General features: G+C 40.9%; 2 protein-coding genes across 3 annotated transcripts in view; both read left to right on the plus strand.

The window, feature by feature from the left end:
* Positions 1-1,337, plus strand: part of LOC120505782 (phosphatidylinositol 3,4,5-trisphosphate 3-phosphatase TPTE2-like) — a 36,570-nt gene extending 35,233 nt beyond the window's left edge. Inside the window, exons 19-20 of one of the 2 annotated variants that reach the window (XR_005628305.1) lie at positions 505-590; positions 1,318-1,337. Coding sequence is in view for 1 of the 2 variants with exons in the window: in XM_039716658.1 (XP_039572592.1) it covers positions 505-526 (22 nt within the window). In the remaining variant the exon portion in view is untranslated. Of the gene's footprint in view, positions 1-504; positions 788-1,317 lie in introns of those variants that run through there. The other variant, XM_039716658.1, reaches the window with a different exon arrangement.
* Positions 1,338-3,158: 1,821 nt separating this feature from the next.
* Positions 3,159-23,857, plus strand: MRPS31 (mitochondrial ribosomal protein S31). The gene is made up of 7 exons (XM_039716722.1): positions 3,159-3,311; positions 5,484-5,765; positions 6,447-6,605; positions 11,739-11,885; positions 14,137-14,210; positions 18,497-18,640; positions 23,532-23,857. The coding sequence occupies exons 1-7, from the start codon at positions 3,238-3,240 to the stop codon at positions 23,741-23,743; spliced, it is 1,092 nt and encodes a 363-aa protein (XP_039572656.1). The 5' UTR covers positions 3,159-3,237; the 3' UTR covers positions 23,744-23,857.
* Positions 23,858-26,817: the final 2,960 nt, after the last annotated feature.

The following is a 26,817-nucleotide window of genomic DNA, read 5'->3' on the forward strand; positions in this document are numbered from 1 at the left end:
CGCCTCTGCCCCGAAATAGGCGGCGATGGAGGCGGCGCGGCCCCGCCGCGGCCCCAGGGAAGGCGAGGGCCGGGCAGGCGGCGGGGGGGCGGCGGGGCTGGGCTCTGCTTGAGCTGGGGCTGGGCTCTGTTTCAGCTTACTGAGCAGGATGCCACCGATTCTATGAATTAAAAATATTTTTTTTAAATTTTATTTTATTTTTTTTTAGATGTATGTTTAGTTTTCTTCTAGTTGGGTGATTTTCTTGTTGGGTTTGGGGTTTTTTATTTTGTTTTGTTTTAAAGGCATTGTTTAGGAATTGTGTACCCTGAAACAGCAACAGTTTGTGTATACAGAGGAACTGCCGTGAGTCCCGAGACACTCTCCTAAGCTGTCACTTTCGTGATCCTGGCTTTTCAGGACTCTGAGGTGGCATACAATGACCTAAGCCACTATGGCAAGGGCTAATACTCCTTTTCTCAGCTGAAACTACCCAACACTTTTCTTTTTCCTTTTGATTTGCAGTTACCTGAAGTGCTTGCAATAAGGCTTATCAGGAACAATGTCTGGTTGAAAGCAGTAGGACGCTGCACAAGGTCCTTTGTGGCAAGGTAAATGAACAGCAGCCATACTGTGTATCAGTGATCAGTCATATTTGAGATGCTCTGCCAGACCAGGCAGTGTTTCTGGGAAGCACTGTAATCCCTGTTGAGCTGCACATGTGTTTGCATGGGTTGAGACACGCAGACCTACATATTTCATCTTAGATCCATGTGTTTTCCACCAAATAAAACTGATGGCTCCTACTTTCACAGCTCAAACACAGGAAAAAACAGCATTAAAAAAACTATAAACTTTAATTAATCTCTTTTTTTTTCATCACTTTTAATAAATTGCACTGTTCAGATTTTACTTTCTTATATATTTATGTAACATGTTGGTTGGAAGGGAGCTTAAAGATAATCTAGTTCTGAACCCCCTGCCATGGACAGGGACACCTTTCACTAGACTGAGTTGCTCAGTTTCATCCAACTTGCCCTTGAACATTTCCAGGCATGGGGCATCCACAGCTTCTCTGGGCAACCTGTTTCAGTGCCTCACCACCCTCACAGTGACAAATTTCTTTCTAACAACTAATCTAAACCTACTCTCACTTTGAAGCCACTCTCCAGCTCTCTTGTTGGCTCCCTTCAGGTACTAGCAGGCTGCATTTTGGTCACCTTGAAGCCTTCTCATTTCCAGGCTGAACAATCCCCATTCTCTCCTCCTTTCCTTGTCAGGGAGATGCTCCAGCCCTTTAATCAACTTGGTGTTCCTCCTCTGGACTTGCTCCAACAGGTCAATGTCCTTCCTGTGCTCATGACCCCAGAGCTGGATGCAGTACTGCACGTGTGGCAATTGTTAAGAGTGTTCCTCCTTTGGACTTGCTCCAACAGGTCAATGTCCTTCCTGTGCTCATGACCCCAGAGCTGGATGCAGTACTGCACGTGTGGCAATTGTTAAGAAAGAACAGCCTAGGTTATAAATGGTTTTAGAAATTGTATTGTAATTTCTCTAATGTAAAAAAAAAAAAAAAAAAAAAAGATAAAAAAAATGCGGAGTCTGTTGTAATTAGTGATTTGGAGTTAATTGTGCATCGCAAACAATCCACAATACTAAGAGATTACTGTTTCATTGCAAAGACTTTTGACCTGTATGCTGGTTTTCAGCAGGACTGTTGGAAGATGCAGCTGGTGAAAGGCCCCTGAACCCCTAGTGCAGGGAAGCTTGCGATTTAGGTGCCATTAAACCCTGTGCTGCCTGCCATAGCTGTTTGCCAGCTGGAGCATCAGGCCTGGAGCATCTCGGGGTGCTCCTTCATAGCCCCGTTCCTCGGGCACACCCCCAGGCCTGATCTGCTCTTGTCTGGTCCCTGTAGAAAATGTGGAGACAGCGACAGCGCTTGAAATGTTGCCTGGGAGCTTCTGTAGCCCTGGAATGCGGCACTTCCACGAGCACATCGCCACCACGTGGCTTTTTCTGCTGCTTGCACCCGCGGCTGCTCAGCCAAACCCTGCTTTTTGTGCTGTTGTGGAGCACTTGTTTTGTTGTAAGGAAAAATGTATGTAGGAATTGCGTACCCTGAAGTAACACCACTTGGTGTGTCTAGGGAGACCATGGAAGAACTGCCGTGACTCCCGAGAGACTCCCCTAAGATGAGGTATCAATTTGTTTGGAGTTTAACCTCAAGCTTCCTCTCAAAGGATTTAGGCACCACAGAAATGGGATATGTGAGCAGGGACCTTAACTCGTAAGAGCTTTGCAGGAATGTGGAAGCGCTTTCTGGCACTCAAGGGGTCTAGCTTGGGGTATGTGTGATTGGCTTTGGGATGTGACAGTCCACTGTGTGACAGGGCAGCACAACTCCTCTTACACAGAGTATTTTGGCATGGAGGGATGGGTGACCTCTGGGAAGCTGAAGGGAGATGCCATGGAAACTTATCTGATGTGGGAGAGGAAAGGGTTCTTTGCAGGCTGTGTTTCTGTCCATTCTGCAGTGCAAAGCTATCTCTTGGGCCCTACGCCATCTCCAGCCAACCAGAGGCAAACCATACGTCCCCTGTAAGCCAGTTGGCACTTCCTAATTCATATGGAAATCCTCATTGTCCAGGAGGATGAATGGCAGTTCATGGCAAGTATTGCCCCAGAACAGAGCTGCAGGAACATCAGAACTCGCCCAGCACCTTGCAGTGGGTGTTGTTCGCACTGTTTGGAGAGGTGGGTCAGGCAGGGCAGCTCCACATGGAGGAAAAGCGGGATGGCTTCTGCAGCTCAGGCCTCCCGCAGGCGACAGCGGTGTGTGCACTGAGGTACTACCGCCAGCTGCAAGAGACCGTGCTGGCCTTGCCAGGGTGGATTGCACTAATGACGTGAAGGCCTGGGGACACTTTTGAAGCATGTTTCAGAAAGATGTGAGCCTTAACCTAATATCCCTCTTGCACAGAGGAGCCTAGAGCCGGGCACAGCACTCCGGATGTGGCCTTAGCAGGGCTCTCCAGAGCAGGATCACTTCCCTCGACCTGCTGGCAGTGCTCTGCTAACACCTGAGCTCCTGGCGGCGAGCAGCCAGGCTCCCAGGGCCCGTCCTGTCCCGGAGGTGCGGCCGGGCCGGCCCTGCCCGGGAGCGGCTGCGGGGCGGAGCCGGGCGGAACGCCGCTGCGCGGAACGCCCGTGCGCGGCCGCTGTTGTGCCGGGGAGCGCGGCGGCGGCGGTGCCGCCATGTGGGGCCGTGGTGGCGGCCTGGCGGCGCGGCTGCTCGGGGCGGCGGCGCGGCCGCACGGCAGGGCCCGCAGGTACCGCCTCCCCTGCCCCTCACCTGCCGGACGGGCAGTGCCGTGAGGCCGGGCAGTGTCCCGGGGCGCGGCCTTCAGCGGGACGGAGCTCGCTGTGCGGCGGGGCTGGGTGGTGGGGTGGGCAGAAGGCGGCGGGGAATGGAGGCGGGTGGAGGGGAGTGCGTGGGCCGTGTTTCTCGTGCTGCTGTCCTTGAACGATCCGCGTGTGTGACCTGACCGCAGTTCTGCCCCCTGTATCAGCAGAGCGGCGCTGCCTGCCGGGCGTTGTTGTTTCTGCACAAAGTACGGGCTCAGGGCAGTATTTGGGAGTTCTTCTTCGTTTTTACTAAAATATTTTAAGCTGCTTTTAATGTCAGACAGCTCAGTTGTGCGTTCATTTTTTTTAATTTATTTTTTTTTAATTTCATAACTCCTCGATATTTTTGAGCAAGCACCGGTGCTGTGATGGCCTCATGTGCAGAGCAGCTCGGGTTCTTTGGTAGCTGTGTTTGCTTCCCCAGGCCAGGCTCCCCAGCAGCAGGCAGACTGGATGGCAGGTGAAATACAGGGATGCAGAGTGCAGTGTGCTGCTGGCTTTAAGTGCCTGAGGCTTTCAGCCTTGCTGCTGCTGTAGGCTAAGATAAGGCTGAGAAGGTTGGAGCTGTTTGGCCTGGAGAAGGGAAGGTTGCGTGGAGACCTCATAGCAACCTGTCTGAAGGAGGCCTGCAGGGAAGCTGGAGAGAGACTTTTCTTCAGGAATATGAGTACAAATTGCGTCAGGAGTAATGGGTTCAAATGGAAAGAGGGGAAATTTAAGTTCAGTATTGCAAAGAAATGCTTGTGCTTGAGGGTTGTGAGATGCTGGACCAGGTTGCCCAGGGAGGTTGTGGATGTCCCAGCCCTGGCAGTGTTCAGGGCCTTGAGTGACCCAGTCTAGTGGGAGGTGGCCTTGCCTGTGGCAGGGAATGTTAGGGCTGGGTGATCTTTAAGGTCCTTTCCAACCCTTCAGCATTCTGTGATTTCTGAATGGTTGCATAGTTTTAAGGAGCATGCCGCCTGAATTAACAAAAAAGGACTTTGTCAAGGACCTGTGCGGAACAGTGCAGTGTAAAACAGCAGGGCTCATACCATCTTCTCAGTAATGAGGTTCTGAAGCTTTCCTTAAATTTTCCTGTTGCTTTTCAACATTGGAATTTAGGTTTTAATGCTGACAGTGTATCAAGTGCAGAGTGACCGAAGTGTGATGCAATGCCTGCTGAGACTGGCAGATTTTCCTTTTAGCCAGAGAGAGATGTGTGTGAGGAGGAGAGGTACGCCACAATTCCTTCCGATTTGTGGAAGTGTTTTAAGATCTATTGAAGTTTTTTATTTTGAATCAGAGTAAATATTAATTTGTTTATTTCTGTAACTTGAGGGTGATTTTTGAACAAAGTAAGTAGGTGTGAATGTAAAGGTTTAAACACTGCATTTTAGAATGTTATAGAGAACAGCTCTTTGAATTTTATGATAGATTTTCTAAAGGATGCAGCTGTGTCTGTGTTGCAGAATCTCCTGAGCAGCTCTTTGCTGTCCCTGGCTTCACATCCTGGGCTGCACTGTGTCAGTTTTAGCTTCTTTGCAGTGATGTGCTTAACTAAGTAGAGGAGCTATAGCCCAAATAACTTTCCTGTTTGTTTCTGGGTTAACTTGCAGCAGATCAGTGTTGCAGAGTAGGGGAATGTGATCTGTAGTAGTGCCACAAATGTGAAAACGTGTGAAGTTACGTGTGTGTGTACAGTGTTTTTTCAGGGAGTGATCTCTTTATTGACTCATATAAGAGTTTCAGTGAGTTTTCTGTAATACCAATGAATTTAAGTATCAGGTACCAGTAAATTCAAGCTCTCTCTGCTACCTAATTCAGAAATACTTTAAAAGTTCTAAGTTCTTGTATTATTTCCTCCACAAATAAATGGTGTGTAAAGTTATTTACTTTGTGTTTGTGATGAGGAAATCATAAGTAATCAAGAGTTTGAAATGGTGTCCCAGCCCTTCACAAAAGTCAAAAGGTACCTGTTTGACATGTACCTAACATACTCAGGTTGCAGCTGGCCCTAGACAGTTGTAACTGTTGTTTTGGGGTTTTTGGTAGGTTTACAAAATTCAGCCTTGGACCCTGTTTTTAACTTCTGCTTCCTAACTTTGTGTATCCTGTAGCAAACAGGAACTCTTCAGCACAAGCAGCGTGCTTTCTAAAGACAAAGATGAATCTGCTGCTTCCAAAGACAGCACACCTGAAGGGGCAGCAAAGAGGCAGGTGGATGGAGCAGAAACACCAAAGCAGCAGCTGTTAGACATTATTGGTAATATGAAGGTGGAAGTGAGCTACAGGAAAAAACTCCAACAATTAAAAGCCAGTGAGAAGCAAGCCATGAAAAAGGTGGAAGGCCTGGACAGTGAAGGTTCTATGCCTCAGGGAATTACAGAAGACACCCAACGGTAAAGTATAACAAACTTTTCTTAGCCTGTTTTGTCCTTATTTCAACTTTGTGTTTTTGTTATTTAGGACAAAATAAACCATTTCCAACAGTAGAAAGTAATCTTGTAAGGGAGTGTGGTGCAGAGTTGTGGACTGGAGTAAATCACAGAGGAGAATCTGAGCAAAAGGTGCTGTATGCTGTCAACCTTATGCTGCCTTTTTCTACAGTGAGATTGTGGAAAGGTAGCACTAGCACCTGCCTGTGGAAAGTTATTTTAATGGGAGAAGGGAAATACTGTTCAGATAAAATACAGCAAAACTGAGGAAAAAGAAAAAAAAAATTAAGAATTGCATAATGATTGTTGAGTCTTTGGAGCTGCTCCTGTCCACAATGTGTTACGTCATATTTATCATCCCACAGGTCTGTGCTGCTCCAGGCTGTGTGGTGGCACAGGGCTGCCATTTCCCCAGGCTGGGGAACAGGAGCTTGTCAGAGTCCTTCAGCATGTGATAATTAGGGCAGGATAGGGCAAACCTGCCAGTTCCACTAGCCACCCCCATTTGGGAAAATATCTGATTAGCTTTTGAGTTATTAAGATATAAAATGGCAGTACAGAAATGTCAATTTAAATATATTAAAGGCTTTGTTCTGTTTTTTTTTTGTTTGTTTGTTTCTGTATCTGTTGTGTCTCTGTTTACAGAGGCAAGCCGTTAAATCCAGAACTGGTGAAGGCTGCTTCTGCAGTTGCATCTTCCCTTCCACGCAACAAGAAAGAGACAGAATCAGAACTCCTTGCACAACTGAGAAGACATGAAGAAACCACAGATAAACAGAAGAAGGGGGGAACTATTAACATACGGTCTGTGTATTGATTGTTTCTCTCAATTACGTCAGAAATTCCTATTTTGCAATGTCATCCTGAAAGTGACTGCCTTCTGTGTTGGGAACATGCCCCTGAAAGATACCTTTGGACAGTGTATCCTTAGGATTAATGGATATTGGTAACATTATTGATCTGGTTTTACCAAACTCTCTAAATTTTGCCATCATCTTTCTAAAGTGGTTTTGCAGAAACAGAATTGCTTTTATGCCCAGGATCATTGCTTTCTTGGACAGGCTAGCAAAATAACAACTCTTTCTGTGAGTTGTTTCTTTTTTTTTTTTTTTTTTGCCACAAGCTTCCAGAATTCTCACACAATGGATGGATTTGTAGATGTTTCAGACGTTCTGTCTGGACTGGTGAATTTTCATGACAGCTCTGCAGAACTGAACTAGAGCAGCTCTGTTTATAGCCCCACCCTTCCTTTCAAAAGTTTCCAGTCAACGCATGAAACTCATCTCTTGGCTTAACTCTGTTTCCAGTGTGGCTTTCAAACAGATGAGAAACATTTGTTTGGAAACTCAAACAGTTGTGCATACAGCTCTTTTGGATGATGGTTAAAGGCAATTTTTTTTCTATTTTTTTTGTCAGCTAGTATTCAAATACCTGCTCAGAAAATAAGGCATTAAATCCAGGTGAAATGCTGAACAACAGGAAACTGGATCTTTACCAAAATATGAGTGTGAAACCTTTCTTTATGTTTGTTTGCAGTGCGAACTGCAAGCTGCCTCTCTTAGTTTTATTCTGTGGAAATGAATTTGCCCCAACCAAGAATCTAAACTTGACCCATCTATTATCATCTGTAGGTTACATGCATTTCTACTTGATTTGCTGGAATGATTGTCAGTGTTCTGCAAAAAGAGCTAATGGTGTCTGTGGCTGATGCCTGCCTGAGTGGAAATTAAGGAAGTAAGAGACAGATGCTTGCAAACAGATTGAGTTTGATGATTGCACAGACTAGGGTCTACAATGATCAGTGAATAACTTTGTTAAGCAAAATATCTGTTCTTCACATATAAGGACTGTTTATATAGAGCATATGTTCATTAAATTGTCAGTTACCAGGGCGTTTGTTACTCTCTGTCACAGAGTTCTTTAGAAGGGCAGAGTACACAAATATCTTATCAGTGTCATGGGCTGTGGGTGACCAACTTAAATGAGTTCAAACCTTCTTGAGTACCCAAGATGCTGGAGGCCCACAGAAATACTGAGTGAGCTAACACATGCAGTGCCCAGCCTGGAGTGTGCCAGTCTCCCTTCCTTAGGGTGCATATGCTCTTGTCCAGGTGTGGTTGCTCTGCCTGCTGGCATCACAGGCTCTTTCTCTCATCACCTACGGCACTTTTCCTGAAGCACTGACCCAGCTCTGGCTGCAGTGGAAGAAAAACAGTGACTAAGAAAGTCATAGTCAAAGCAAAAATGTTTTTTTCTCTTGAAAGAGAGTTTAAATTCTTCAGAAATTTAAAATCTGCAGCTATACAGTGCATCTGTATTTTTGATTGGTTAGTTAAGATGTGATATTACAATATTTTATGATATGCTTGTGGTTGAAGCACTATCATTAGAAAAATGCATTTTCCTCAACCAGAACCAGACTTTTTGGAATGTCATGGCTGGTTTGCTGTGCTCTGAGTTGGCAAGTTCTATTCCCTGAGGCAGCTTTGTGACCTAGCTTGTTTCTCCCAGCAAATACACTCCTCCTGTTGCCGCCATTTGCTGAAAAGTTTTAGTTTTCTTACTTAAGAGTTAGGTAGCAGAAATTCTTTATGAGTGGGTGAGTTTTCAAGAAAGAGCAGCGATTTGTGCTGATTTTCATGACAAAAAACTTGGTTATAGTAATCTTTTAGAGTTAGTATGGACCTCTTAGTTCTTTGAGATAAATACAGTACTCTCAGGTTTCTGACTAGTGTTTAAAAATGTTGATTTTACAAAGCCCAGCAGCCTCAGACTTGATTTGGTGTGATTTATGCTCCATGATACCTCAATCCACACAATGCGTGAAGATGTTTTTAATATATTAGAAAGCATTCACTTTTGTTCATGCATGATTATTTTGTGTTGAGTTTTATTTGACATTAAGAGAGTACATGCAATTTAACTTTCCCCTTTTTTTCTGTAAAGGTTTTGCATTCAATATACTTACATATTTGAAAAGCCAATATATATTCCTCAGTTATTTACAATATTTAAAAGCAACCTCTATATTTTTGATTAGTTAGTTAAGATGTGATATTACAGTATTTTATGACGTGCTTGTGGATGAAGCACTATCATTAGAAAAATGCATTTTCCTCAACCAGAACCAGACTTTTTGGAATGTCATGGCTGGCTTGCTGTGCTCTGAGTTGGCAAGTTCTATTCCCTGAGGCAGCTTTGTGACCTAGCTTGTTTCTCCCAGCAAATACACTCCTCCTGTTGCCGCCATTTGCTGAAAAGTTTTAGTTTTCTTACTTAAGAGTTAGGTAGCAGAAATTCTTTATCAGTGGGTGAGTTTTCAAGAAAGAGCAGCGATTTGTGCTGATTTTCATGACAAAAAACTTGGTTATAGTAATCTTTTAGAGTTAGTATGGACCTCTTAGTTCTTTGAGATAAATACAGTACTCTCAGGTTTCTGACTAGTGTTTAAAAATGTTGATTTTACAAAGCCCAGCAGCCTCAGACTTGATTTGGTGTGATTTATGCTCCATGATACCTCAATCCACACAATGCGTGAAGATGTTTTTAATATATTAGAAAGCATTCACTTTTGTTCATGCATGATTATTTTGTGTTGAGTTTTATTTGACATTAAGAGAGTACATGCAATTTAACTTTCCCCTTTTTTTCTGTAAAGGTTTTGCATTCAATATACTTACATATTTGAAAAGCCAATATATATTCCTCAGTTATTTACAATATTTAAAAGCAAGATACTTTCACAAGCAGTAGAGCTACATAGTGCTGAACTGCAAAAAACTGAATACTGCTATTGTGATTTATAATATGAAATTTGCTGTATGCTGTCCAGATCTTTTGTACAATTTTTTTTTTACCAGGATTGTGGCAAGACCTCCAGAGGTCACTGTTGTATGCAGTCATCTCATTGCCTTGTAGAAAGCACGGGGACAGGGCATGCCCTAGGAGGGAAAAATATTAACGATACAGGAATTTATTTTCCTCAGTGTGGGCTGAAGTTTCACTCAATGGAAATCACAACAGCACTGCACCAAAATAAAATCTGCAGCCCTACAATTTCAGCTTCTGTTTTGGATGAACAAGAAAAGTAATTCAGAGCTTTGGCTAGAATATATCCAAAGCTCCTTGGGTCTCCATTTTAAGTATTATAATTATTGGCTGATAATCAGGAAAGAGAGGGAGTGTGTGGTTGTTACAAAAGTCCTACCACTTCCCATCTCTGGAAGGCAGGTGTATGTAGGAACTTCACTTTTCAATGTTGTGTTGAAACGAGGGAATATATAATATCTAACTGCTATGGATACACTGGGCTGGAGTGTGACTTTTTAAACCAATATTTTTTGTTTCAAAAGGCATTAAAAATCTTTGTGGTTCTACTTTTGTTAGTACAGGTGCACTTTTCACGATGGAGTGATGAATGTTGCTGCCAGAAATGTTCATATGCCGATGGTAGGGTGACATTAGGATTTCCTAGGGAGGAACATGATACCGTGTGTTCAGTAGTGTACACTACTGATAGCTCAGTAGTGTGATCTTTCCACATTTACAGGGCAAAACTGCAAGCAGTTCAGGAAAGAGAGCAGCTCTGTGCAATCCTGACTTCCCTGAAGCACGGGAAAACACCAGCCTTTTAGGTCACAGCTGAGTCAAGCTGTTGGGCTGGGCTGTGTGTGGCTGACCTTAGGAATTATGTCCCTTTGACCCTTGTAAGTGTGTCAAGCCTCTGGCCCAACACCAGCTCACTAATGCCAGTAGCCACTTGACAGAGTAATTTCTAATGTGAGATATGCAACTAATCTGAGATTGCTTTTTATTTAAAATGAAATTATTTCAAACTTGTTTTAGATGCCTCTATTTCAGAGTAGGTACTGGAAGAGCTATGCTATTCTTGTTCTGCCGTTTGAAACCACATCTAAGACTGAAGAGAAATCATGCTGTGTTTCTGTGGCAATTAGCTTTTACAATTTTCCAGAAGTATTTCTTTCTTGTCAGTAAAATTTCTGTTGACTTCAGCTGCCAAAAGCATAGTTTGAATTTCATTCGGATTTTCATAAAACGGGTAATGCAGTATTTTTGACTTGGCCTATTTTTATTTTTTGAGACCATATTTATGTCTTGAAACTTAAGTGCTGCAATTTGGCATAACTGTGTGTGACTGGAAGTGGTTGGGTGGGGAGGAGGCTGTGAGGAAGCATTACCAGCTTGGCCTTTACTGGCCAGTGGAGTTGCCAGTGAAGGGAGCTCACAGGCAGGGCAGAAAGGGGCTGTGATTTGCCCTTTGTGAGCTGTGTATGGTGCTGGAGGAGATCAGAGCCTTTGCTCTTCACGTATGATTTTCACTCCAGAGTGACGAAGGAAGATGTGGTCTGTTAATGCTGTAATATGATTATGCAATGCAACAGATTGCAGTGGATCAGGAAAGGTGACCTACTTATTAGGGTGGCATGATTGGCCCATGTCAGCTGATGTGTGAAGGCAAGCTTCCTTTTGGTCTGCAGCAGCACAGCTCTGTCCCTGGGCAGTGTTGGTTCCTGTCCAAAAAAATGGTGATTTTTATCTCCCTATTTCAACCTATTTTTTGTATCCAGAGAAATTCCCCATTTGCTTAAGCAAAACATGCCTAGTATACTCTGAATATTGGTATACAGATGTATGATTTTCTTTTTTAGTTGAAATAATTTAAAAGAAAGCATTCACTGTAGATTTAATAGGCTAAAGTAGAACTTTTATACATAGAATGTAACAAATGGTTTAAAACAACAACAGCTTTGAATGTTTGATGGATTAAAGATGGGTGTATTCTGTGAGGAATGTAAAATTCTGTCTCACAGAAGCTTATGAAACCAGTTGAGAATAGAGTTTCTAGTTAACATATATGACAAACTTCCTTGCTTTGTCAATCTGTTGAGTTTTTACATTTCATGTTTTTCATTTCAGTAACGTTATTTCAGAAATGTCAGTTAAAAGGCAGTCCCCAGAGCAGTGGGGTGCGAGGCTGTCCGGTCGCATTTCCATGCAGTTGGATGAGGATGATCGAAGAATAAGGCCTGAAAGGTCATCAGCTCAGTCTATGGACTCCAGAAGGTATTTTTGTGGTGTTCACCTCCAATAGCAGGAGCATGCAGTTACTAATGGATAATGCTTTAAATTTACTTGTACATATTAATGTTGCAGTATTTCAGAGCTTAAAGAAATAACTTAAGTATTTTTCAAGGTAAGTACTGGTAGCATTGAAATAAATTGTGGGAACAAGATAGTTAATGGCAACCAGCTAATGAAGTAATATGCATTTTCTTAATATTGCATTTTAGATAATTAAGCATACTTGGTGCTGAAATGTAATTTTTCTTGTTTTAACTAGTTTAAATTATTTTGACTTATGCATAATACAATATCATGTCACTTTCTTAACTTCTTGGGAAACAGAGGTTTTGAAAGCTTGTTTTCCTCCTCTACAAAACTTGATAATGTTCTGTGCTTAGAAAAGTTTCATCCATTCTCTTGGGATGTTAAAGTTATATTAAAGTTGGTCTGTTTATTTATTTATTTATTACCACTACATTGTGTAATTGATTTCTTTATCAACTGTTGTTGATAAAGAACAATAACATTATTATAATTATCTATGAAATTAACTTCGTGATTTACATGTGATTTCAGGGTACTCCTTAAGTTTATTTTGCTGCTGTATTATGTAGCCACTCTCGTGACTTAAGGAATGCTCTTACATTTTTGGTTTATTCCTATAAGCTGTGCTTTTTTTGCCTGTAGTCTTTAGATTTTCCCATGATAGCTCATCATTGCATTCCTTCTCCATGTATTCTTTCTCTAGCAGTTTTTTTAGTAAGATTAACTACTCTTGTATTTGATTTACTTTGCAAATAATCCCCATTTTTTGGGATTAAGGCCTGCAAATTGGGAGAGTCATTTGTGTTTAGATAGATCATGGTGAACACAGAATTTGAGTAACAAAGGAAAAGAAAAGCATGAGTTCATAGGTGAGTAGATGTGCAGTATTCTGTGTGTGGTGGAACTGTGCTTGGTATATAACTTCAGAAACAGCACCTTAATTTTTAAAATCCCTGTAGTGAATAAACTGTCTCCAGTTTCAGGCCTAAGTTCCCTCCTGCATACCTCAATATCTAATGGATTTGCTTATCAACTCATAGTAGGAAAAGAATGGGTTAGGAAGGATACTTAAATTTTAGTCAAGTTAGTATATTGCAATGAAATGAGGGATGTTGCTTTATAGTAACTTAAACTTGTAATTTTAAAATAAACTTTCTTCCAACACATGCAATGCATCTTTGGCCAGTGTCATTGGGAGTTACACAGATAGGAAAATACAGTCCTGAATCAAAATTCTTTCAAGGCTCTGTAACTAGATTATTGTGTGCTGAAATAGCTCCAGGGTAGTTTCATCACTAAAAAGTAATACAACAAGAGCAGGTTTGCAGAAGTAGTTGAGGCCATTAGAAATCTCCAGTAAATCCAGAAGGGTAGAATTTGAAGGTCAGAAAGGATAAATCTTGCCAGGGTAACATTGGATATGTAATAACAAAATGAAAGAACTGCTAGAATTTCAGTGGAAATCTGGAAGATAATACGATTAAAAACATAGTTGATGCTAAAGATGGTGGGGCTTTTTGTCTTCATCTATAAGAATTTGATTACTTGTTGAACTCTTGTATTTTTTATTTTTTATTTTTAGTGTATGTGGTAATGATAAATGTGATTGAAAATAGATGGTCAGAGTGAAATATTTGTATATTCAGAAGAGTGAACACCAGAGTGATGCTATTGAAAATGTATCATATGGATATATGATTTCTCTGACTGTTTGCTGTATGGCAGAGAAGTGGCTGTGTGGTCTTCCAAAAGGGCTATTTATGTCATAAAGCAGGAATTATTTGATTTAGCTGTTGCCTTTTCTGTTCCTGAATTGTGCAATATTTTTTTTACAGGGAAAAAACCCAAGTCTTCAGATATTCGCAACTTTGTAAAATCACTTAAGTACTGTGGTTTGATGCTATTTACCTTTGTTCAGACTCCTAAATATTCCAGTTAAAATTGACTGCAAATATAGTGCTTGATTTAGGCTCCTTCTTTCACATGAAAATGTTTTGAGAAGCTTGGTTTAAGACAAATAGTAAAGCCATAAACACGCTCTGATTAAAAGCCTGAAGATTTAGTGAGAATCACTATGTTTTGGTTTTTTTTTGTCTCCAGAGATCTGTTAGTTCATGAAAATATTTTGTGCTTTTTAATTTGCTATCTGGCAATGTTGTAAGGTGTTGTGAAATACTAAATATCGGTTTTCTTTTTTTGTTTATAGAAGTCTAAAAGTAGGAAAGAGACTTAATATATTCACTAAGGCTTCTACAGAACCAGAGCATGCACTGAAAACAGGTTAGTGGAAATTCAGTAATGAAAAATGCAGTAAGGATAAGTTCTGCATTTTTAGAATATCAAGAAATTTGTTTTTATGAGGAGACATGACCTGCTCACTTTCTGCTTTCAGCCTGATAAAAGAAATTACTACTTTGATGTAGCTCAGATTTTTACAGAGTGAAACTTCCATGTGGTATAATGCAGTGGTTTCTGTGCTGATCAGGGCACTCCATTAGTGAATGTGAAGGGTATAACTGGCTTTTTGTCACAAAGGTCAGTCCTCATTCTGTGAGTGTAAAGCCAGCCTGGAGGATGGGTATATTGCCTCCAGTTTATTTGGTCAAGTTGCAAGGAAATGTGAGGCTGTGATCCCAAGGAAACAAGCATGCCCTGCAGGTGACTAAGTATAAGAAGGGTAGTAGCAACCCAAGGCTACATTGGATTGCTGTGTGGCCTTCTTTTGTTTAGTGTTCCAGATGGAGTTGGAAAGATCCCAATGGCAGCTGACAAATGACACCTTGCTTCACCTATTGAAAGATCTTTATATATGTTTAGAATCATAGAAAGTTTGGGTTGGAAGGGATCTTTAGAGGTTATCTGCTTCCAAGTTCCCTGCAATGGGCAGGTACCTCTTCCGCTACATCACGTTGCTCAGAGCCCCACCCAACCTGACTTTGAATGTTTCCAGAGATGGGGCATCTACCACCCTTCTGGACAACCTGTTCCACCACCCTCATTTGAAAAAATGTCTTCCTTTTGTCTAGTCTGAATCTGCCCTCTTCTGGTTTAAAACCCCTACTCCTTGTTGCAACGGGCCCTACAAAAAATTCTGTCTTCATCTTTCTTACAAGCTCCCCTTAAGTATTGAAAAGATTGAATAAAGTCTGCCTGGAGCCTTCTGTTCTCCATGAGGAGCAACCCCAGCTCTCTCAGGAGGGATATTCCATCCCTCTAATCATCTTCATGGCCCTCCTCTGGACCTGCTCCAAGAGGTCCATGTACCTCCTGTGATGAGGACCCTGGAGCTGGTTGCAGCGTTCTAGGTGGGGGTCCCATGAGAGCAGGGGGGAAGAATCTCTTCTCTCAGCCTGTTGGCCATGCTTCGTTACAGGATTCTACTTGGCTTTCTGGGCTGTGAATGCACATTGCTGGCTCTTGTCCAGTTTTTTTAATCCACCAGTATCCCCATGTCCATCTCAGCAGGACTGCTCTCTGTCCATTCATGAGCCTGTGTAGATGCTGGAGGTTGCCCCAAGGCAGGTGCAGCACCTTGCACTTGGCCTTGTTGAACCTCATGGGGTTTCCATGAGGCCACTTCCTTGAGTTTGCCCTTGAGTCCCTCTGGATGGCATCCTGTCCTTCACGTGTGTCAATTGCACCACTCAGCTTGGTGTCACCTGCAGATGTGCTGAGGGTGCACTCAATCCCACTGTCAGTGGTGTTGAGGAAGACACTGAACAATACTGGTCTCAGTGTGGATTCCTGAGCAACACCACTTTGTCACTGATCTCCATCCACACGTTGAGCTTTTGACCACTGATGCATTGTCTGGATAGAGCCCTGGAATGGTCCGTGAACCCTGGACCATCTGGTTGTGACCAGCCAACCACTCCCTTATCCACTATATAGACATGCCAAAACTCATGTGAGATAAAAGATACCAAAATAAATTCAAAACAGGGGTGACACACCTTCATATTCACTGAATGGCACAGCTGTGTGGGAACAGTCTTCATGCTGCCTGACAGGAATAGCTTTCACTCATGAAGACTTGGCTTTACTACAGGCTGGGGTGGCCAAGAGTGTGTGAATATGGGCAAGTCGTGTAAAGAACTTTGCCCCTCACTTTTCTTTGTGAACAGTGAGACTGCATTTTTAGTATTGATCTTTAAAATGCTGTTTTTCCTCAGCTATTCTGAGGCCCTTTTAAAAAACAGACTTTATTCCAGTGTAGTGACTTAGACCTTTATGTAAAGTTAGCAGCAGCAGAAGAAATAGTACTCCTGTCTAAAATCCTACAAAACTATGAGTATTTGTTTCTGTATCAACAATAGAACTCTAAGTTTTTGCCAGATTCTAGCTGAGTAGGTTTTTATCTTTTTTTTACACTTGAAGCTACAGGGAAATATTAATTTGATTGCTTAATTTTTTAGTGAAATGTCAAATAGTGCCATTTGCATATTTTCAAGCAGCTGTGAACTTTCAGAGTACAGTCACCTCTATGAAAGCTGTTTATTAGAATGGGATTCAGTTCGCTGTGTTTTAAGACTGCTGATATCATTAAAATTGGTCTATTTTACATGTAAAAACCATAATGAATGATGTAGTGTTTGTTTTTGGCTGTCTTAACAAAAGTGATGTTGAAAAAAATGGATTTTGAGTTGAACCAAATTTACTCAGCTAAAATGGTGAGAATACAAGATTTCTTTTTTGCATGAACAGAATGCAGACACAATGGCTCATAGGAGTCATCCCAGGTAAAAGCTGAGATGCACTTTTTGTGTTTAAACATAAAATTGGAATGTGTACCAGTTGTATCAGAGAGCAAGTGGAATTTATTGTATTTGTAATTAGATGCTAATTAGTAAACTTCTTTCAGTTGTTTGTTTGGTGTTTCCTTGTTTGATTCCAGGTAGCTTTGAGGAACTCTACAGTATATTCTAGACCAGGAAGCTGATTACTTGGCTTACTGACTAAGCCTGATGACAAACATTTTTTGGGCATTAATCTCGGGAAATACCAGTGTGGTACTTGATACCTTGATTCATTTGTTTTCACTGCCTTGGTTCATATTACAGAAGATAATTGGTTAATTTTTTAATACATAACAGAAAAGAAAGTTTTGTTTTAAGTATTGAGTATTGACTTTGAAAACTTGAATGGTAACTGGAAATTGTCATCTTGAAAATATTCTTCATAACTGTTAATATAAAATGCCAGTATTATTTTCTGTTTCATGGGGTGAAATTATAATCTTTATCACCTCTACTGCAAGCTTGAAAAGTGAGGTTCTGCTTTCCTCTGTTAGAGGATTTATTAGTTTCTTTATGATGTGGACAAAAATTCCATTCTGGTATGGTTTCTCACGTTGTCTTGTAGCTGTGTTTTATTCCTGCCTCCAGCACTCAAATCAAAGTACTCAGCCTGGTAATATAGTTCTGGAAATTTCCCTCTTAAGGAATAATTTGAATAATTATATTCTGATTTAACACAAAAAAAACCCTCTGAAAACACTTTTTTGTATGTAAAAATACTGTTAGCCCTTTAATTGTGTTTTCTCTTAATGGGGGGGATTTTGTTTTTTTAAATTCAGTTGAGTTTTAAGCCACTGAGTTGAAGATGAAATTATATCTTTGCCTCAAGTACTTACACTCAGGAGTAGTAAAATAATAGATTATTGGCTATGATCCACTCCAAGTGGACTGTAACATTCGAATTCACATGAAGATCTGTGTTCCAAGGATCCTAGGATGAATTGATAACAGAGGGAGGCAGGAAAACAAAGGGGAATGCAGCTTAGGCCAGCTCACTCGACAGCAGCCCAGGGCACTCCCAGAGGTCCCTCCCTGTCCTGTGGTAACAGCTTGTTCCCTTCAGCTCAGCGAAGCGGTTCAGTCTGGGCTCGTGACCAGCTCTCCTGGGTGGAGGGACAGGAACTCCTTAAGAAGAGTAACTGCTGCAATATGAGTGCACTTTGATTAAAAAAAAATAAAAAAGGCATAAGGAAAGTTGCATCCCTAAAGGAACTGTTTAGTTTTGTGAAAAGAATAAGAAATCATGGTTTCTCAGCTTCGGAGACAAAAACTGGCACACTTAGGAGCATTGGGGAAGGAATTGCCATCCCTTGTAGATTTGAATTGCTTCCCTGGATGAGAATGTAGTTTTGAAGAACCTGAAAACTCTTGTAGAGGTAAGGGTCCTTCAGCACAGTGCACCAGTCAAGTTCAGAATTTACTGTATCCACATTTTTTGAAAGACAAAACCAAAGAATGATTCTTAAATTAAAAATTTAATTTATAAAAATTAAATTAATTAAAAAAATAAATTATTGCTTTATGTGAAAGACATAAAAATAAATACTCCCCTAGGTGTTCAGAATAGATTTTCATCAGACATTTGAGAACTTAATGAACTTTCATGTCAACAGAGAATTCTCATTTGAGAAAGGTGATGCAGTATCTAAGGTAGAAAAATTTGCACAGCTGAAGATACTAGTCTCTGTAAAGATTGATTTTAAAGGACTTTGTCTTAGCTAGTGAGAAGTCTTTGGTTGCTGACAGATCTTAACAAAATTTATTTTTTAGTATCTTCACCAACAATTTGGGATCTGGAGTTTGCGAAGGAGGTTGCAGCAGTAACTGCACAGCCTCCCCGAAACGGTTTTGAGGAGATGATCCAGTGGACAAAAGAAGGAATACTGTGGGAGTTCCCAATTGACAATGAAGCTGGTATGTGCACTGTGAGCTTTTATTATCTGTCTCAGTTTATCTTCTCTGAAAATTAGAGCATGTTTGACCTTTGACTGTTTTAACACAATGTTTCAGCTGTGAGTCATGCTTTTGATAGTAAACAAACCTAACTCCCCGACTGTCCCAGATCAGAGATGCTTCAGATGAACTCATTCTGGCACTCTTCAGGTGAAGTCTTGCAGGTGGTTTGTCTGATCTGAGGACTGGCTGCTGCCAAAAGGGGATGACTCCTTCCCTCCCCCCCCTCCCCCGATGTGTTTAACACCAAAAGGCTGTTCAAGTCTCTTACATAACACCTTTTACTCTGCATCTTGTCTAAATTAAGCTCCTAGCAGAAGTTGGGGAATCTTAAAACTGCTGTGCGTGTTTTATAATGCTGATTCTGTTCTTTGGTGTGGCTCTTGGACCAAGTGTCTTGCCAGATCCCAACCAGCTATCTGCCAGTTCTATATCTGGGCAGGCCAAGTGTTAAACAGTTGTTTGCTCCCTTTGTTCTGTCTGTTTCATAAGAATAAGCAGTCACAATATTCACTCACCCTGGGCATCTATGTTAATTAGGCATCTTTGTGCACAGTATTTTCTTTTATTACCATAAAAAAAAGAAAAAGCTCTGTGTGAAGTTATGCCAGCAGAGAGAGTGAATGTTGAGGAAGTGAGGAACAACTACACAAAGTGTGCAGTATAGGAAAGGGGACTTCATAACTTCAGGGAGAGCTTGACTGTGGGTTTTGGGGTTTTTTTAAAGACTAAAGACATCAAACAGAGCTGCTTTGTAATGATTCAGTCACTGAGAGCAAAACAGGTTAGTATCTGAAGCTGGGAGTCTTTGAAAATCTGTCCTATACTGAGTTGCAAATTGAATAATGTGCTTCATTGTTTCTTAATGTTTATTCTCATCCTGTTTGGCAGTTTCTTCACAGAATTTAATCACTGCTCCCAGGATTGATCTGTTCCATCATGTTCCATCATGTAGAAATCCAAGTATACTCTGGTCATGTTTTTGCAAGCTTAAAACCACTGTGGCCAATGGTTTTTGTGTTGTTGTAATGTGGCTGGAACCCTGCTGTCTGGGGCCCTCAGTTGACAAAGTGTCTTTGGCGGGCAGTGGCTTCCCCATTGCAGCCGTGCGGCTGGAACCGCGCTGTCTGGGATGGGGCGGCCGACGGACAGAGAGTCTTTACATAGAGTTAAAACAAGAGTCTTGGTTGGTTTGTCCACAAAGACTAGTCATGTGGAAAATTCCCATGGAGCCTTCCAAAACCTGCCACCTCTCAGGTAGAAATACCAAGTCAGTAAGATCCCTCCTATCAGACTGCCAGCCACGGGCTGTTAATCACCTCAGGTGTGTCAAAGCACAGTTAAAAGCCTGAGAACTTTGCTCTGAGTATATCAACATGCTGTAGTTTCAGTTTCTCTGCAAAAGAAAGATGCCCCTTTCTGCTGTTAATTTTCCAGTTTTGTAACAGCCATTTCCCTCAATAGGAGGAAATTACTTCAGCTTGTTCTGTATCCAGAAATGTTTGATTATTCTTCTCTGCCAAAAACATATGGCTTTAAAAATATAAGTGCAATTGAATTTTCTGTTGAGGAAGCACGTATATTCAACTTTCAGCATTATGAAAGCTTTTAAAGTTTTAAACCAAATGTAAAAAAAGACAACCTCTTATAACTCTTTTCCTTGGCTCCAGAGCATCTCTGGTGTTCTCATTAGAGTGCTTCACCAAGGCACTGTGCTGTGTGGCACCGGGACGGGGTCATGGTTTTTAAAATAATTTTGGTGTGAACATCTGAAGATGTGGCTAGACATACTGGCTTGCTACAGTGGCCAGCAGCAGTCTTCCCCCCGACACCTTACTGCCCTGTTGTTTGTCTTTACCTGCATGCCCTTGCCCTTGTCCAGTGCAGTTGAAGTCACTGTTAGGGAGTGAAATTACCTTTATTTTTTTCCTCTCCAGCCTCTGATTAATTTTTACCAGTTTAGCAAACCATTACTATAGCTCGCGTAACATTGTTCTCACTCCTTCTTTCTGCTTGTCTCTCCTGCTTCTAAGTAGCTTTAATGCTGCTCCATGATTGCCATGGCAAAAAGTTGGGAAATACGTTTATTTGTGCCTCATTTATTATTTCTGTGCATTTATGCCATAATGACTCAAAAGGCTGGAAAGGACAGAGCAGATTATAGGTGTGAATTTGCCTTAGCACCTCATTATGAGGAGCAAATGCTTTTGGTGGGCCAGAGATTGTTACTGCACAAGTGATGGGAAGGTCTCAGAAAATTATTTCCTCAGTTGCCTCTGATGGCTTCTGCAGGGCAAAAGTTCACCAAGTCCTGTTCTAGTTGCTGGTTAGCTGTTCCCAGCAGAGAAATATTGGGTCATCTTGCCAAGAGTGTTGGCAGAGTTACACAACCACTGTGTTGGGGTTTCTTTACTATCTCTGTTCTAGGGACCTGCTGAGGAGCTTGATTGATGTCATTCTAAAAATCCTAAAAGGATAGAATACTTTGTGTTGAAAGGACCTTTAAAGATCATTTAGTCCGAGCCCTCTGCCATGGACAGGGACATTATTTCATTACATTTGAATACTCAGTCATCTTTATAACATGTCATCAGTACTTGCTATAAGGGATAAACATCTGTGTTTGCATTGACATCTTTAAGAAGAGGTTGGTCATGTCTTGGAGGGATTAGTGTTTTAGCTAGAGGAATTCCCCAGACTTTCTGTTTCCTAGCATGTAGGGGGTTGGAAGTAGGATATTGAGAGTAGGTGTCTTCTTGTTTTGATGTCGAAAAAGAAAATTCTCTAATTTAGACTTCTGCCATGCGTATTGTTTCAAATTACATTTCTGAGGACAGTGCAAGAGAGGCTGAGGGACAGGCTTGCAGCAGGAGTCAGGGCTTGCTAAGGGTGAGGGCAGTCATTATCTCATCTAATCTGTTCCCACCAGAGGCTTCAGCCTCTGAGACTTTGGACAGTTGTGATCTCCTTTTCTGTGATGCACACTTTACTTTTTTGAGGACTGAAATACGTGGTCTAACTGAAATATTTGGACTTAACACTTCATCCCCAAACCATGTACAGTCTTTGACAAACGGGAGAACAGAATACATAATGTAATATTTATTTCTGACCTGCATTTTTTTGAGATTCTAAATTGCTTATTTTGGGTTAAAGATGAAAATTGGTAAAATTATTTATTAGACAAAATCTTTTTTGATACTGTGTATCTGTCCCCAGAAGAAGAGCATTCAGGAGGCATTATTCTGATTCTTTCAGCAGTGACTTTGTTTGGTTTAGTTCTCTTGGATTTTTGAGACCAGCAAAGGTAAGGAAGTCTGGAAAGGTTGTTAGTTTGGAAAAGCAACCGGTAGCATCCAGGTACAGTAAGATTCCACCTCCCCTTGGTGGGGGAAAGCCAGCATGGGTGGATAATGGAAGGATCATCACTGCTTCTGTCCGTGGACATAGTTTTCCAACCACAGCAGAAACACACTTTCTGAAACTGACATTACCTGGTTTTTGTTATTTTAACTTTCAACACAAAGGAACAAGGACAGAGCTTCTGAAGAAGGAAACGCACTTTCTTTTTTCAAGAACCATGGAGATAAATGTGGTGTGCAACTGTGGTATTGATGCACTCACACATTTCTAGGTAATATAGATAATTCTAAGTAAAATACAGGTATTTCTCAACTCCTTCAGATATTGCAATACCTTAAGTTTAAAGCAGGAAAAAAGTAATGCAAATTAACAAATACCATTTGAGTGACTTCTCCATCGCAGAGATGTGCATAATTTCTTCTGAAACTGCAGAAGCTCTACCAAAGAAGGAAGCCTAGAACTTATGTGGCTTAATTACCTCAATTTTAATACTCCTGAATTAATTTTATCAGATAATATAGAAAAACATAACTAGCTAGCTTAGAAAAACATGTGCACCATACTCATGTGTGTGGTATAGGCTTCTCATTTTTGTTATCTTGAAGTAGTGCAATATTTTTCTCTAATAACAGATTTTTATTTAAGGGTGCAAGTCAATTGGTATCAAATAAAAAATTTCATGTATATCTAACTGAAGGAAAATCTTTCATTACAAATCCCAGATTGCTTTTTGGTTTTTTCTCCTTAAAATTAGAAACAGTAAAAGCAGCCTTTTTTCTGTATGTAGGAATTTATGTTCTGAGTCTCTACCATCACAGTATGAACAACAAAAAAATCCACAGGGTGAGGAACAAAAGTTTACCTATCTCCAATAATTCCTTGTCCCGTGTCCTGTGGATGCTTTTGAATGCATCATCTTTGGTGATGGCTGTGACTTAAAAGTAGCTGGTGAGATACACAACACTTCTACATCATCATGCATTCACACATTCAAAAGATGTCAGAAAACAGATTTCTGTGCCCATTTGATAGCAATAGAATGTTAAAAGCATGATTTGCAATGGACATGTGTTTGTTAGCTGTTCAGTATTTGATGCCTTATTTCTTCAAGACTAGTTTGTATTCTTTAATCCTCTGCAGAATTTAGGCAATTGGTGTTCTCTTTAAAAATTTATGAAGAAAGTGCTTGCAATCTAAAAGGTGGTACCAATGATGAATCAAAATTTTGAAGAATTGAATAAACCGGATTTTAGCAAGAAGATTGATTTATGGTTATAATTATTCCTCCTACTTCCACCCCAGCATCAGGCTTTTTTCAAGATTTTAAGCCAGAAATTTGATTTAAATATTACATATTCTTAGAAATGTGAGCAGAACCATTAATTTTGCTAATTTAAGATTATTCTCAAACTATATTATTTTTTACTTTGTTAAACTTGCTATTATAGTATGATAACAACTTTGTCTTTTTTGCTTTGTCTTCCATTAGGGATGGAGGATGATGCTGAATTTCATGAACATATCTTTCTGGAGAAACACCTCGAAGGCTTTCCCAAGGAAGGACCTATCCGCCACTTCATGGAACTAGTCATCTGTGGGCTTTCAAAAAACCCATACCTCAGTGTTAAGCAGAAGGTTGAACATATTGAGTGGTTTCAGAAGTATTTTGAGGAAAAGAAGGAACTTCTTCAAGAGATTTGAGATTTGGGAAAGTGCTTACCCTTGAAATTAAGAATCATTAAGTGTCAGTGCATAGTGATCATGTGGCCTGAAAGTTGTATTTTAAACAATAAACTCAACGGTCATCTTTTGTTACGTGCGTGTCCGTGTGTGTGTGTAGATACTTTTGACAGCACAAGAAGGAACTGAAAAGTATGGCTTTTGTAGAATGTGCATTCAAAATTTAGTTTATTTGAACTGTTATCTTCTAAGTTTGAAAGTAGTCTTTCAGCAATACAGAATCCTAGGTCTAATTCCACTTCCTACACGCTTCTCAGCTGGACTGTATCTTGAAAGGTTGGATCATCTTTCCCATTTTGGAAAACTTGAAATGCTTTCATTTTGCTAATTTATGAACCACACTGGTGTTTGGATGGTACTAATCCTTTCTCCCCCCTTTCACTAACTATATTTATTGGTTCATTTTGAAGTTTTTGGTAAGTTTTTGTAAATCACAGAGTGATTTGAATGGTATGCTTTCTGGTTGATGTGCTCAGTGAAGGGCTGTTGTATTCCTGAAATGTGTGCACAGCATAACACTGGTGAGTTACAGAAGATAACAAGGAGTGATGTTCCTCAGGGTTTGCTGTTGGGACTCGTGCCACCAACCATGGCTTTAAGCTGTAAGAGGTATGGTTGACATTAGATGCTAGGGAGAAATTCTTTGCCTTGAGAGTGGTAGGGCACTGGCACAGGTTTCCCAGAGAGGCTGTGAATGCCCTATCCCTGAAAGTGTTCAAGGCCTAGATAGGATGGGGTTTGGAGCAGCCTGGTCTGGTAAAAAATGTCCCTTCCAATGGAAGAGGAGTTGGACCTAGATAATTTCTAAGGTCCCCTCCAACCCAAACCATTCTGTGATTCTGAAGTTATTGTCCTGCCATCCATACATCCATTCTGAACTTTTAACTAACTTCCCATCAGTATTGTTTAAAAAAGAGTCTGAATGTCAAGTAATCCATAAAGTGCTGTTTCACTAGAGCAAGCAGTTTTTTGATGGCTTGGCTTGGAGCTGAGACCTTGTCTTCTGCATCTGCAGGACTAGAAAGAGGACTTGGAATTCCTGACAAGGAGAGTTGTTGCCTACAGATTACATGATGCCACTGCTATTTTCTGTTTAGTCCTGTGATGCTGCTGAAGCAGCTTCATGTTTTCTAGATAATCCTTTACTCCAATTAAATGTGTATGCTCCTTCGTATCTATTGAACTATTGCAAAGTATTTTACTTCAGATATCTTTTGCTAAATTTTCATCCAGAACTACTCACTCATAATTCAGGATTCTGAGTGATCATCTTGCTGCTTAAATTTACTGAGCATTTCCAGCCCTGCATATTGTTCTTCCTTGTTCTCTCCAGTCACAGTAGCAACTATTGGCCCTATAAATACACTCCTGTCTGTTTCTCACATTTCCTTGTAGCTCCAGCAGGAAGGAGGATTAATACAGAATTTTTATAGATTGAAGGTAGAACACCAGCTTTGTATGCAAATTGATTTTTAAAATGAGAGTTACATAAAAGAGAATGAAAAATGAAGACTTGGCCTTTTCCTATGAGTATTCTGCTGTGTTCTGCTCATCTCCAGGATGTGAGTTTGCCCTTCTGGCAAAGGGAAAGGCTCAGGCTGTGGAAAAGGAAAAGCAACTTTTTGACTTTCTGACTTTAAGAAAAGCAAGATTCAAGTTTTGCAGAAATTTTTAGAGGCTTCCTGGCTTTGGAATGGAGAGAGTGAGAATCATATCAAAATATCTCCATTTGGTACTATGATACTATAATAATTTTAATTTTTGGTTCAATGCCCAGATATATTTTGTTAAAAAAAAATACTGTTCCCAAATTTGTACCAAACTGTAGCGCACAGCCTGTGTCCTGCTGTTTTCAAGCCTTTTCTAAAACAAGGTACAGTGACTTTGAAGTCAGTGCAGGATTTTAGAAATAGCTCGTCTTGTGTATTTGCCTGTAGTCTGTGTTTTGATAAGAAAGACAGGACGCTCACAAGCTCGGCTCTTGCTGGAAGAGGTTCAGGAGTGCCTGAACGTACTGAATTTCACTGCACCGGGAACGAGGTGAGTGTTATAGTTTAAACAGATTCATGAGGAGGTCAGTACTTGGGTAAGCTCTTAACAAGAACTCTTGATGCTTAGGATCTTCAGAAAGCTGTAGTAATTCCTACTTAGGTGCTTAAATATAGATTTGAGAGTTAATTCTAGGCAACAGGATTTGAATAATCAGACCTAGCTGCCCATATGTATGGAGGTTTCTGGGACTGCTCAAGGCAAATTATGGGAGCCCAAGTGGCAGGACTTTTATGTGTGGGGATTTTTGGGGTGTACACTGCTTGGTAATAGGCTTTGCTACCTTTTCAAGCATTGCTTACAAATTAGTCACTTTCAAGCGTGAAAATTCCCCATTTCTTTTGAATCCCAAAGGATAAAAGCTGTCTGCTGTTCAGAGTGGAGCCAGTGTTGCAGCTAGTGATTCCCACTCTGGAGTCATTTGGGCTTTTCTTGGGATGATTGTGAGATTATCTGTGCTAGGATTCCAGCTCTTGGTGTTAACCCCGCTAAGGAATTTCACTGCAGCATTACTGGGTCCTGTGCCTAACAGGAGGCGTGTACTCTTTGAACACTTACCTGAGCACTGGAAGAAAGGAGGCAGTGGCTTAATTAAACCCTTTGGACTTGGCAAGAGGGGCTTAAATGGGTGAATATGGAGGAAAATCTTGCACAGGTTCCCAAACTGCAGGCAGTTTTTTCTGAATCCATGCATGTATTTTTAGATGAAGAGGAGGGAGCATCAAAGGAGTCCTTGAGTGCTATTTAGGTCCATTTTTTTTCAGCACTTACAGAGATAATAACATTTTGGCATGAAAATAAGTCTTCATCAGGAGCTTGTTCTTTGAGAATCCTGAAGCGGCAGTTGTGTAAGAATGGCCACAGTATTGCTTTCAGTGGGGATTTAAGAGTAAATAGTCTTGGTTTAGTTTGGCTTGAGAGGATCACTTAAAATTATTTTTGTGGACTGAGAACAATGACTTCTGAGGCTGCAGGATCTGGTTTTC

Source organism: Passer montanus, unplaced genomic scaffold (assembly GCF_014805655.1).
Source record: "Passer montanus isolate IOZ18808 unplaced genomic scaffold, ASM1480565v1 scaffold36, whole genome shotgun sequence".
NCBI classification, from domain to species: Eukaryota; Metazoa; Chordata; class Aves; order Passeriformes; family Passeridae; genus Passer; species Passer montanus.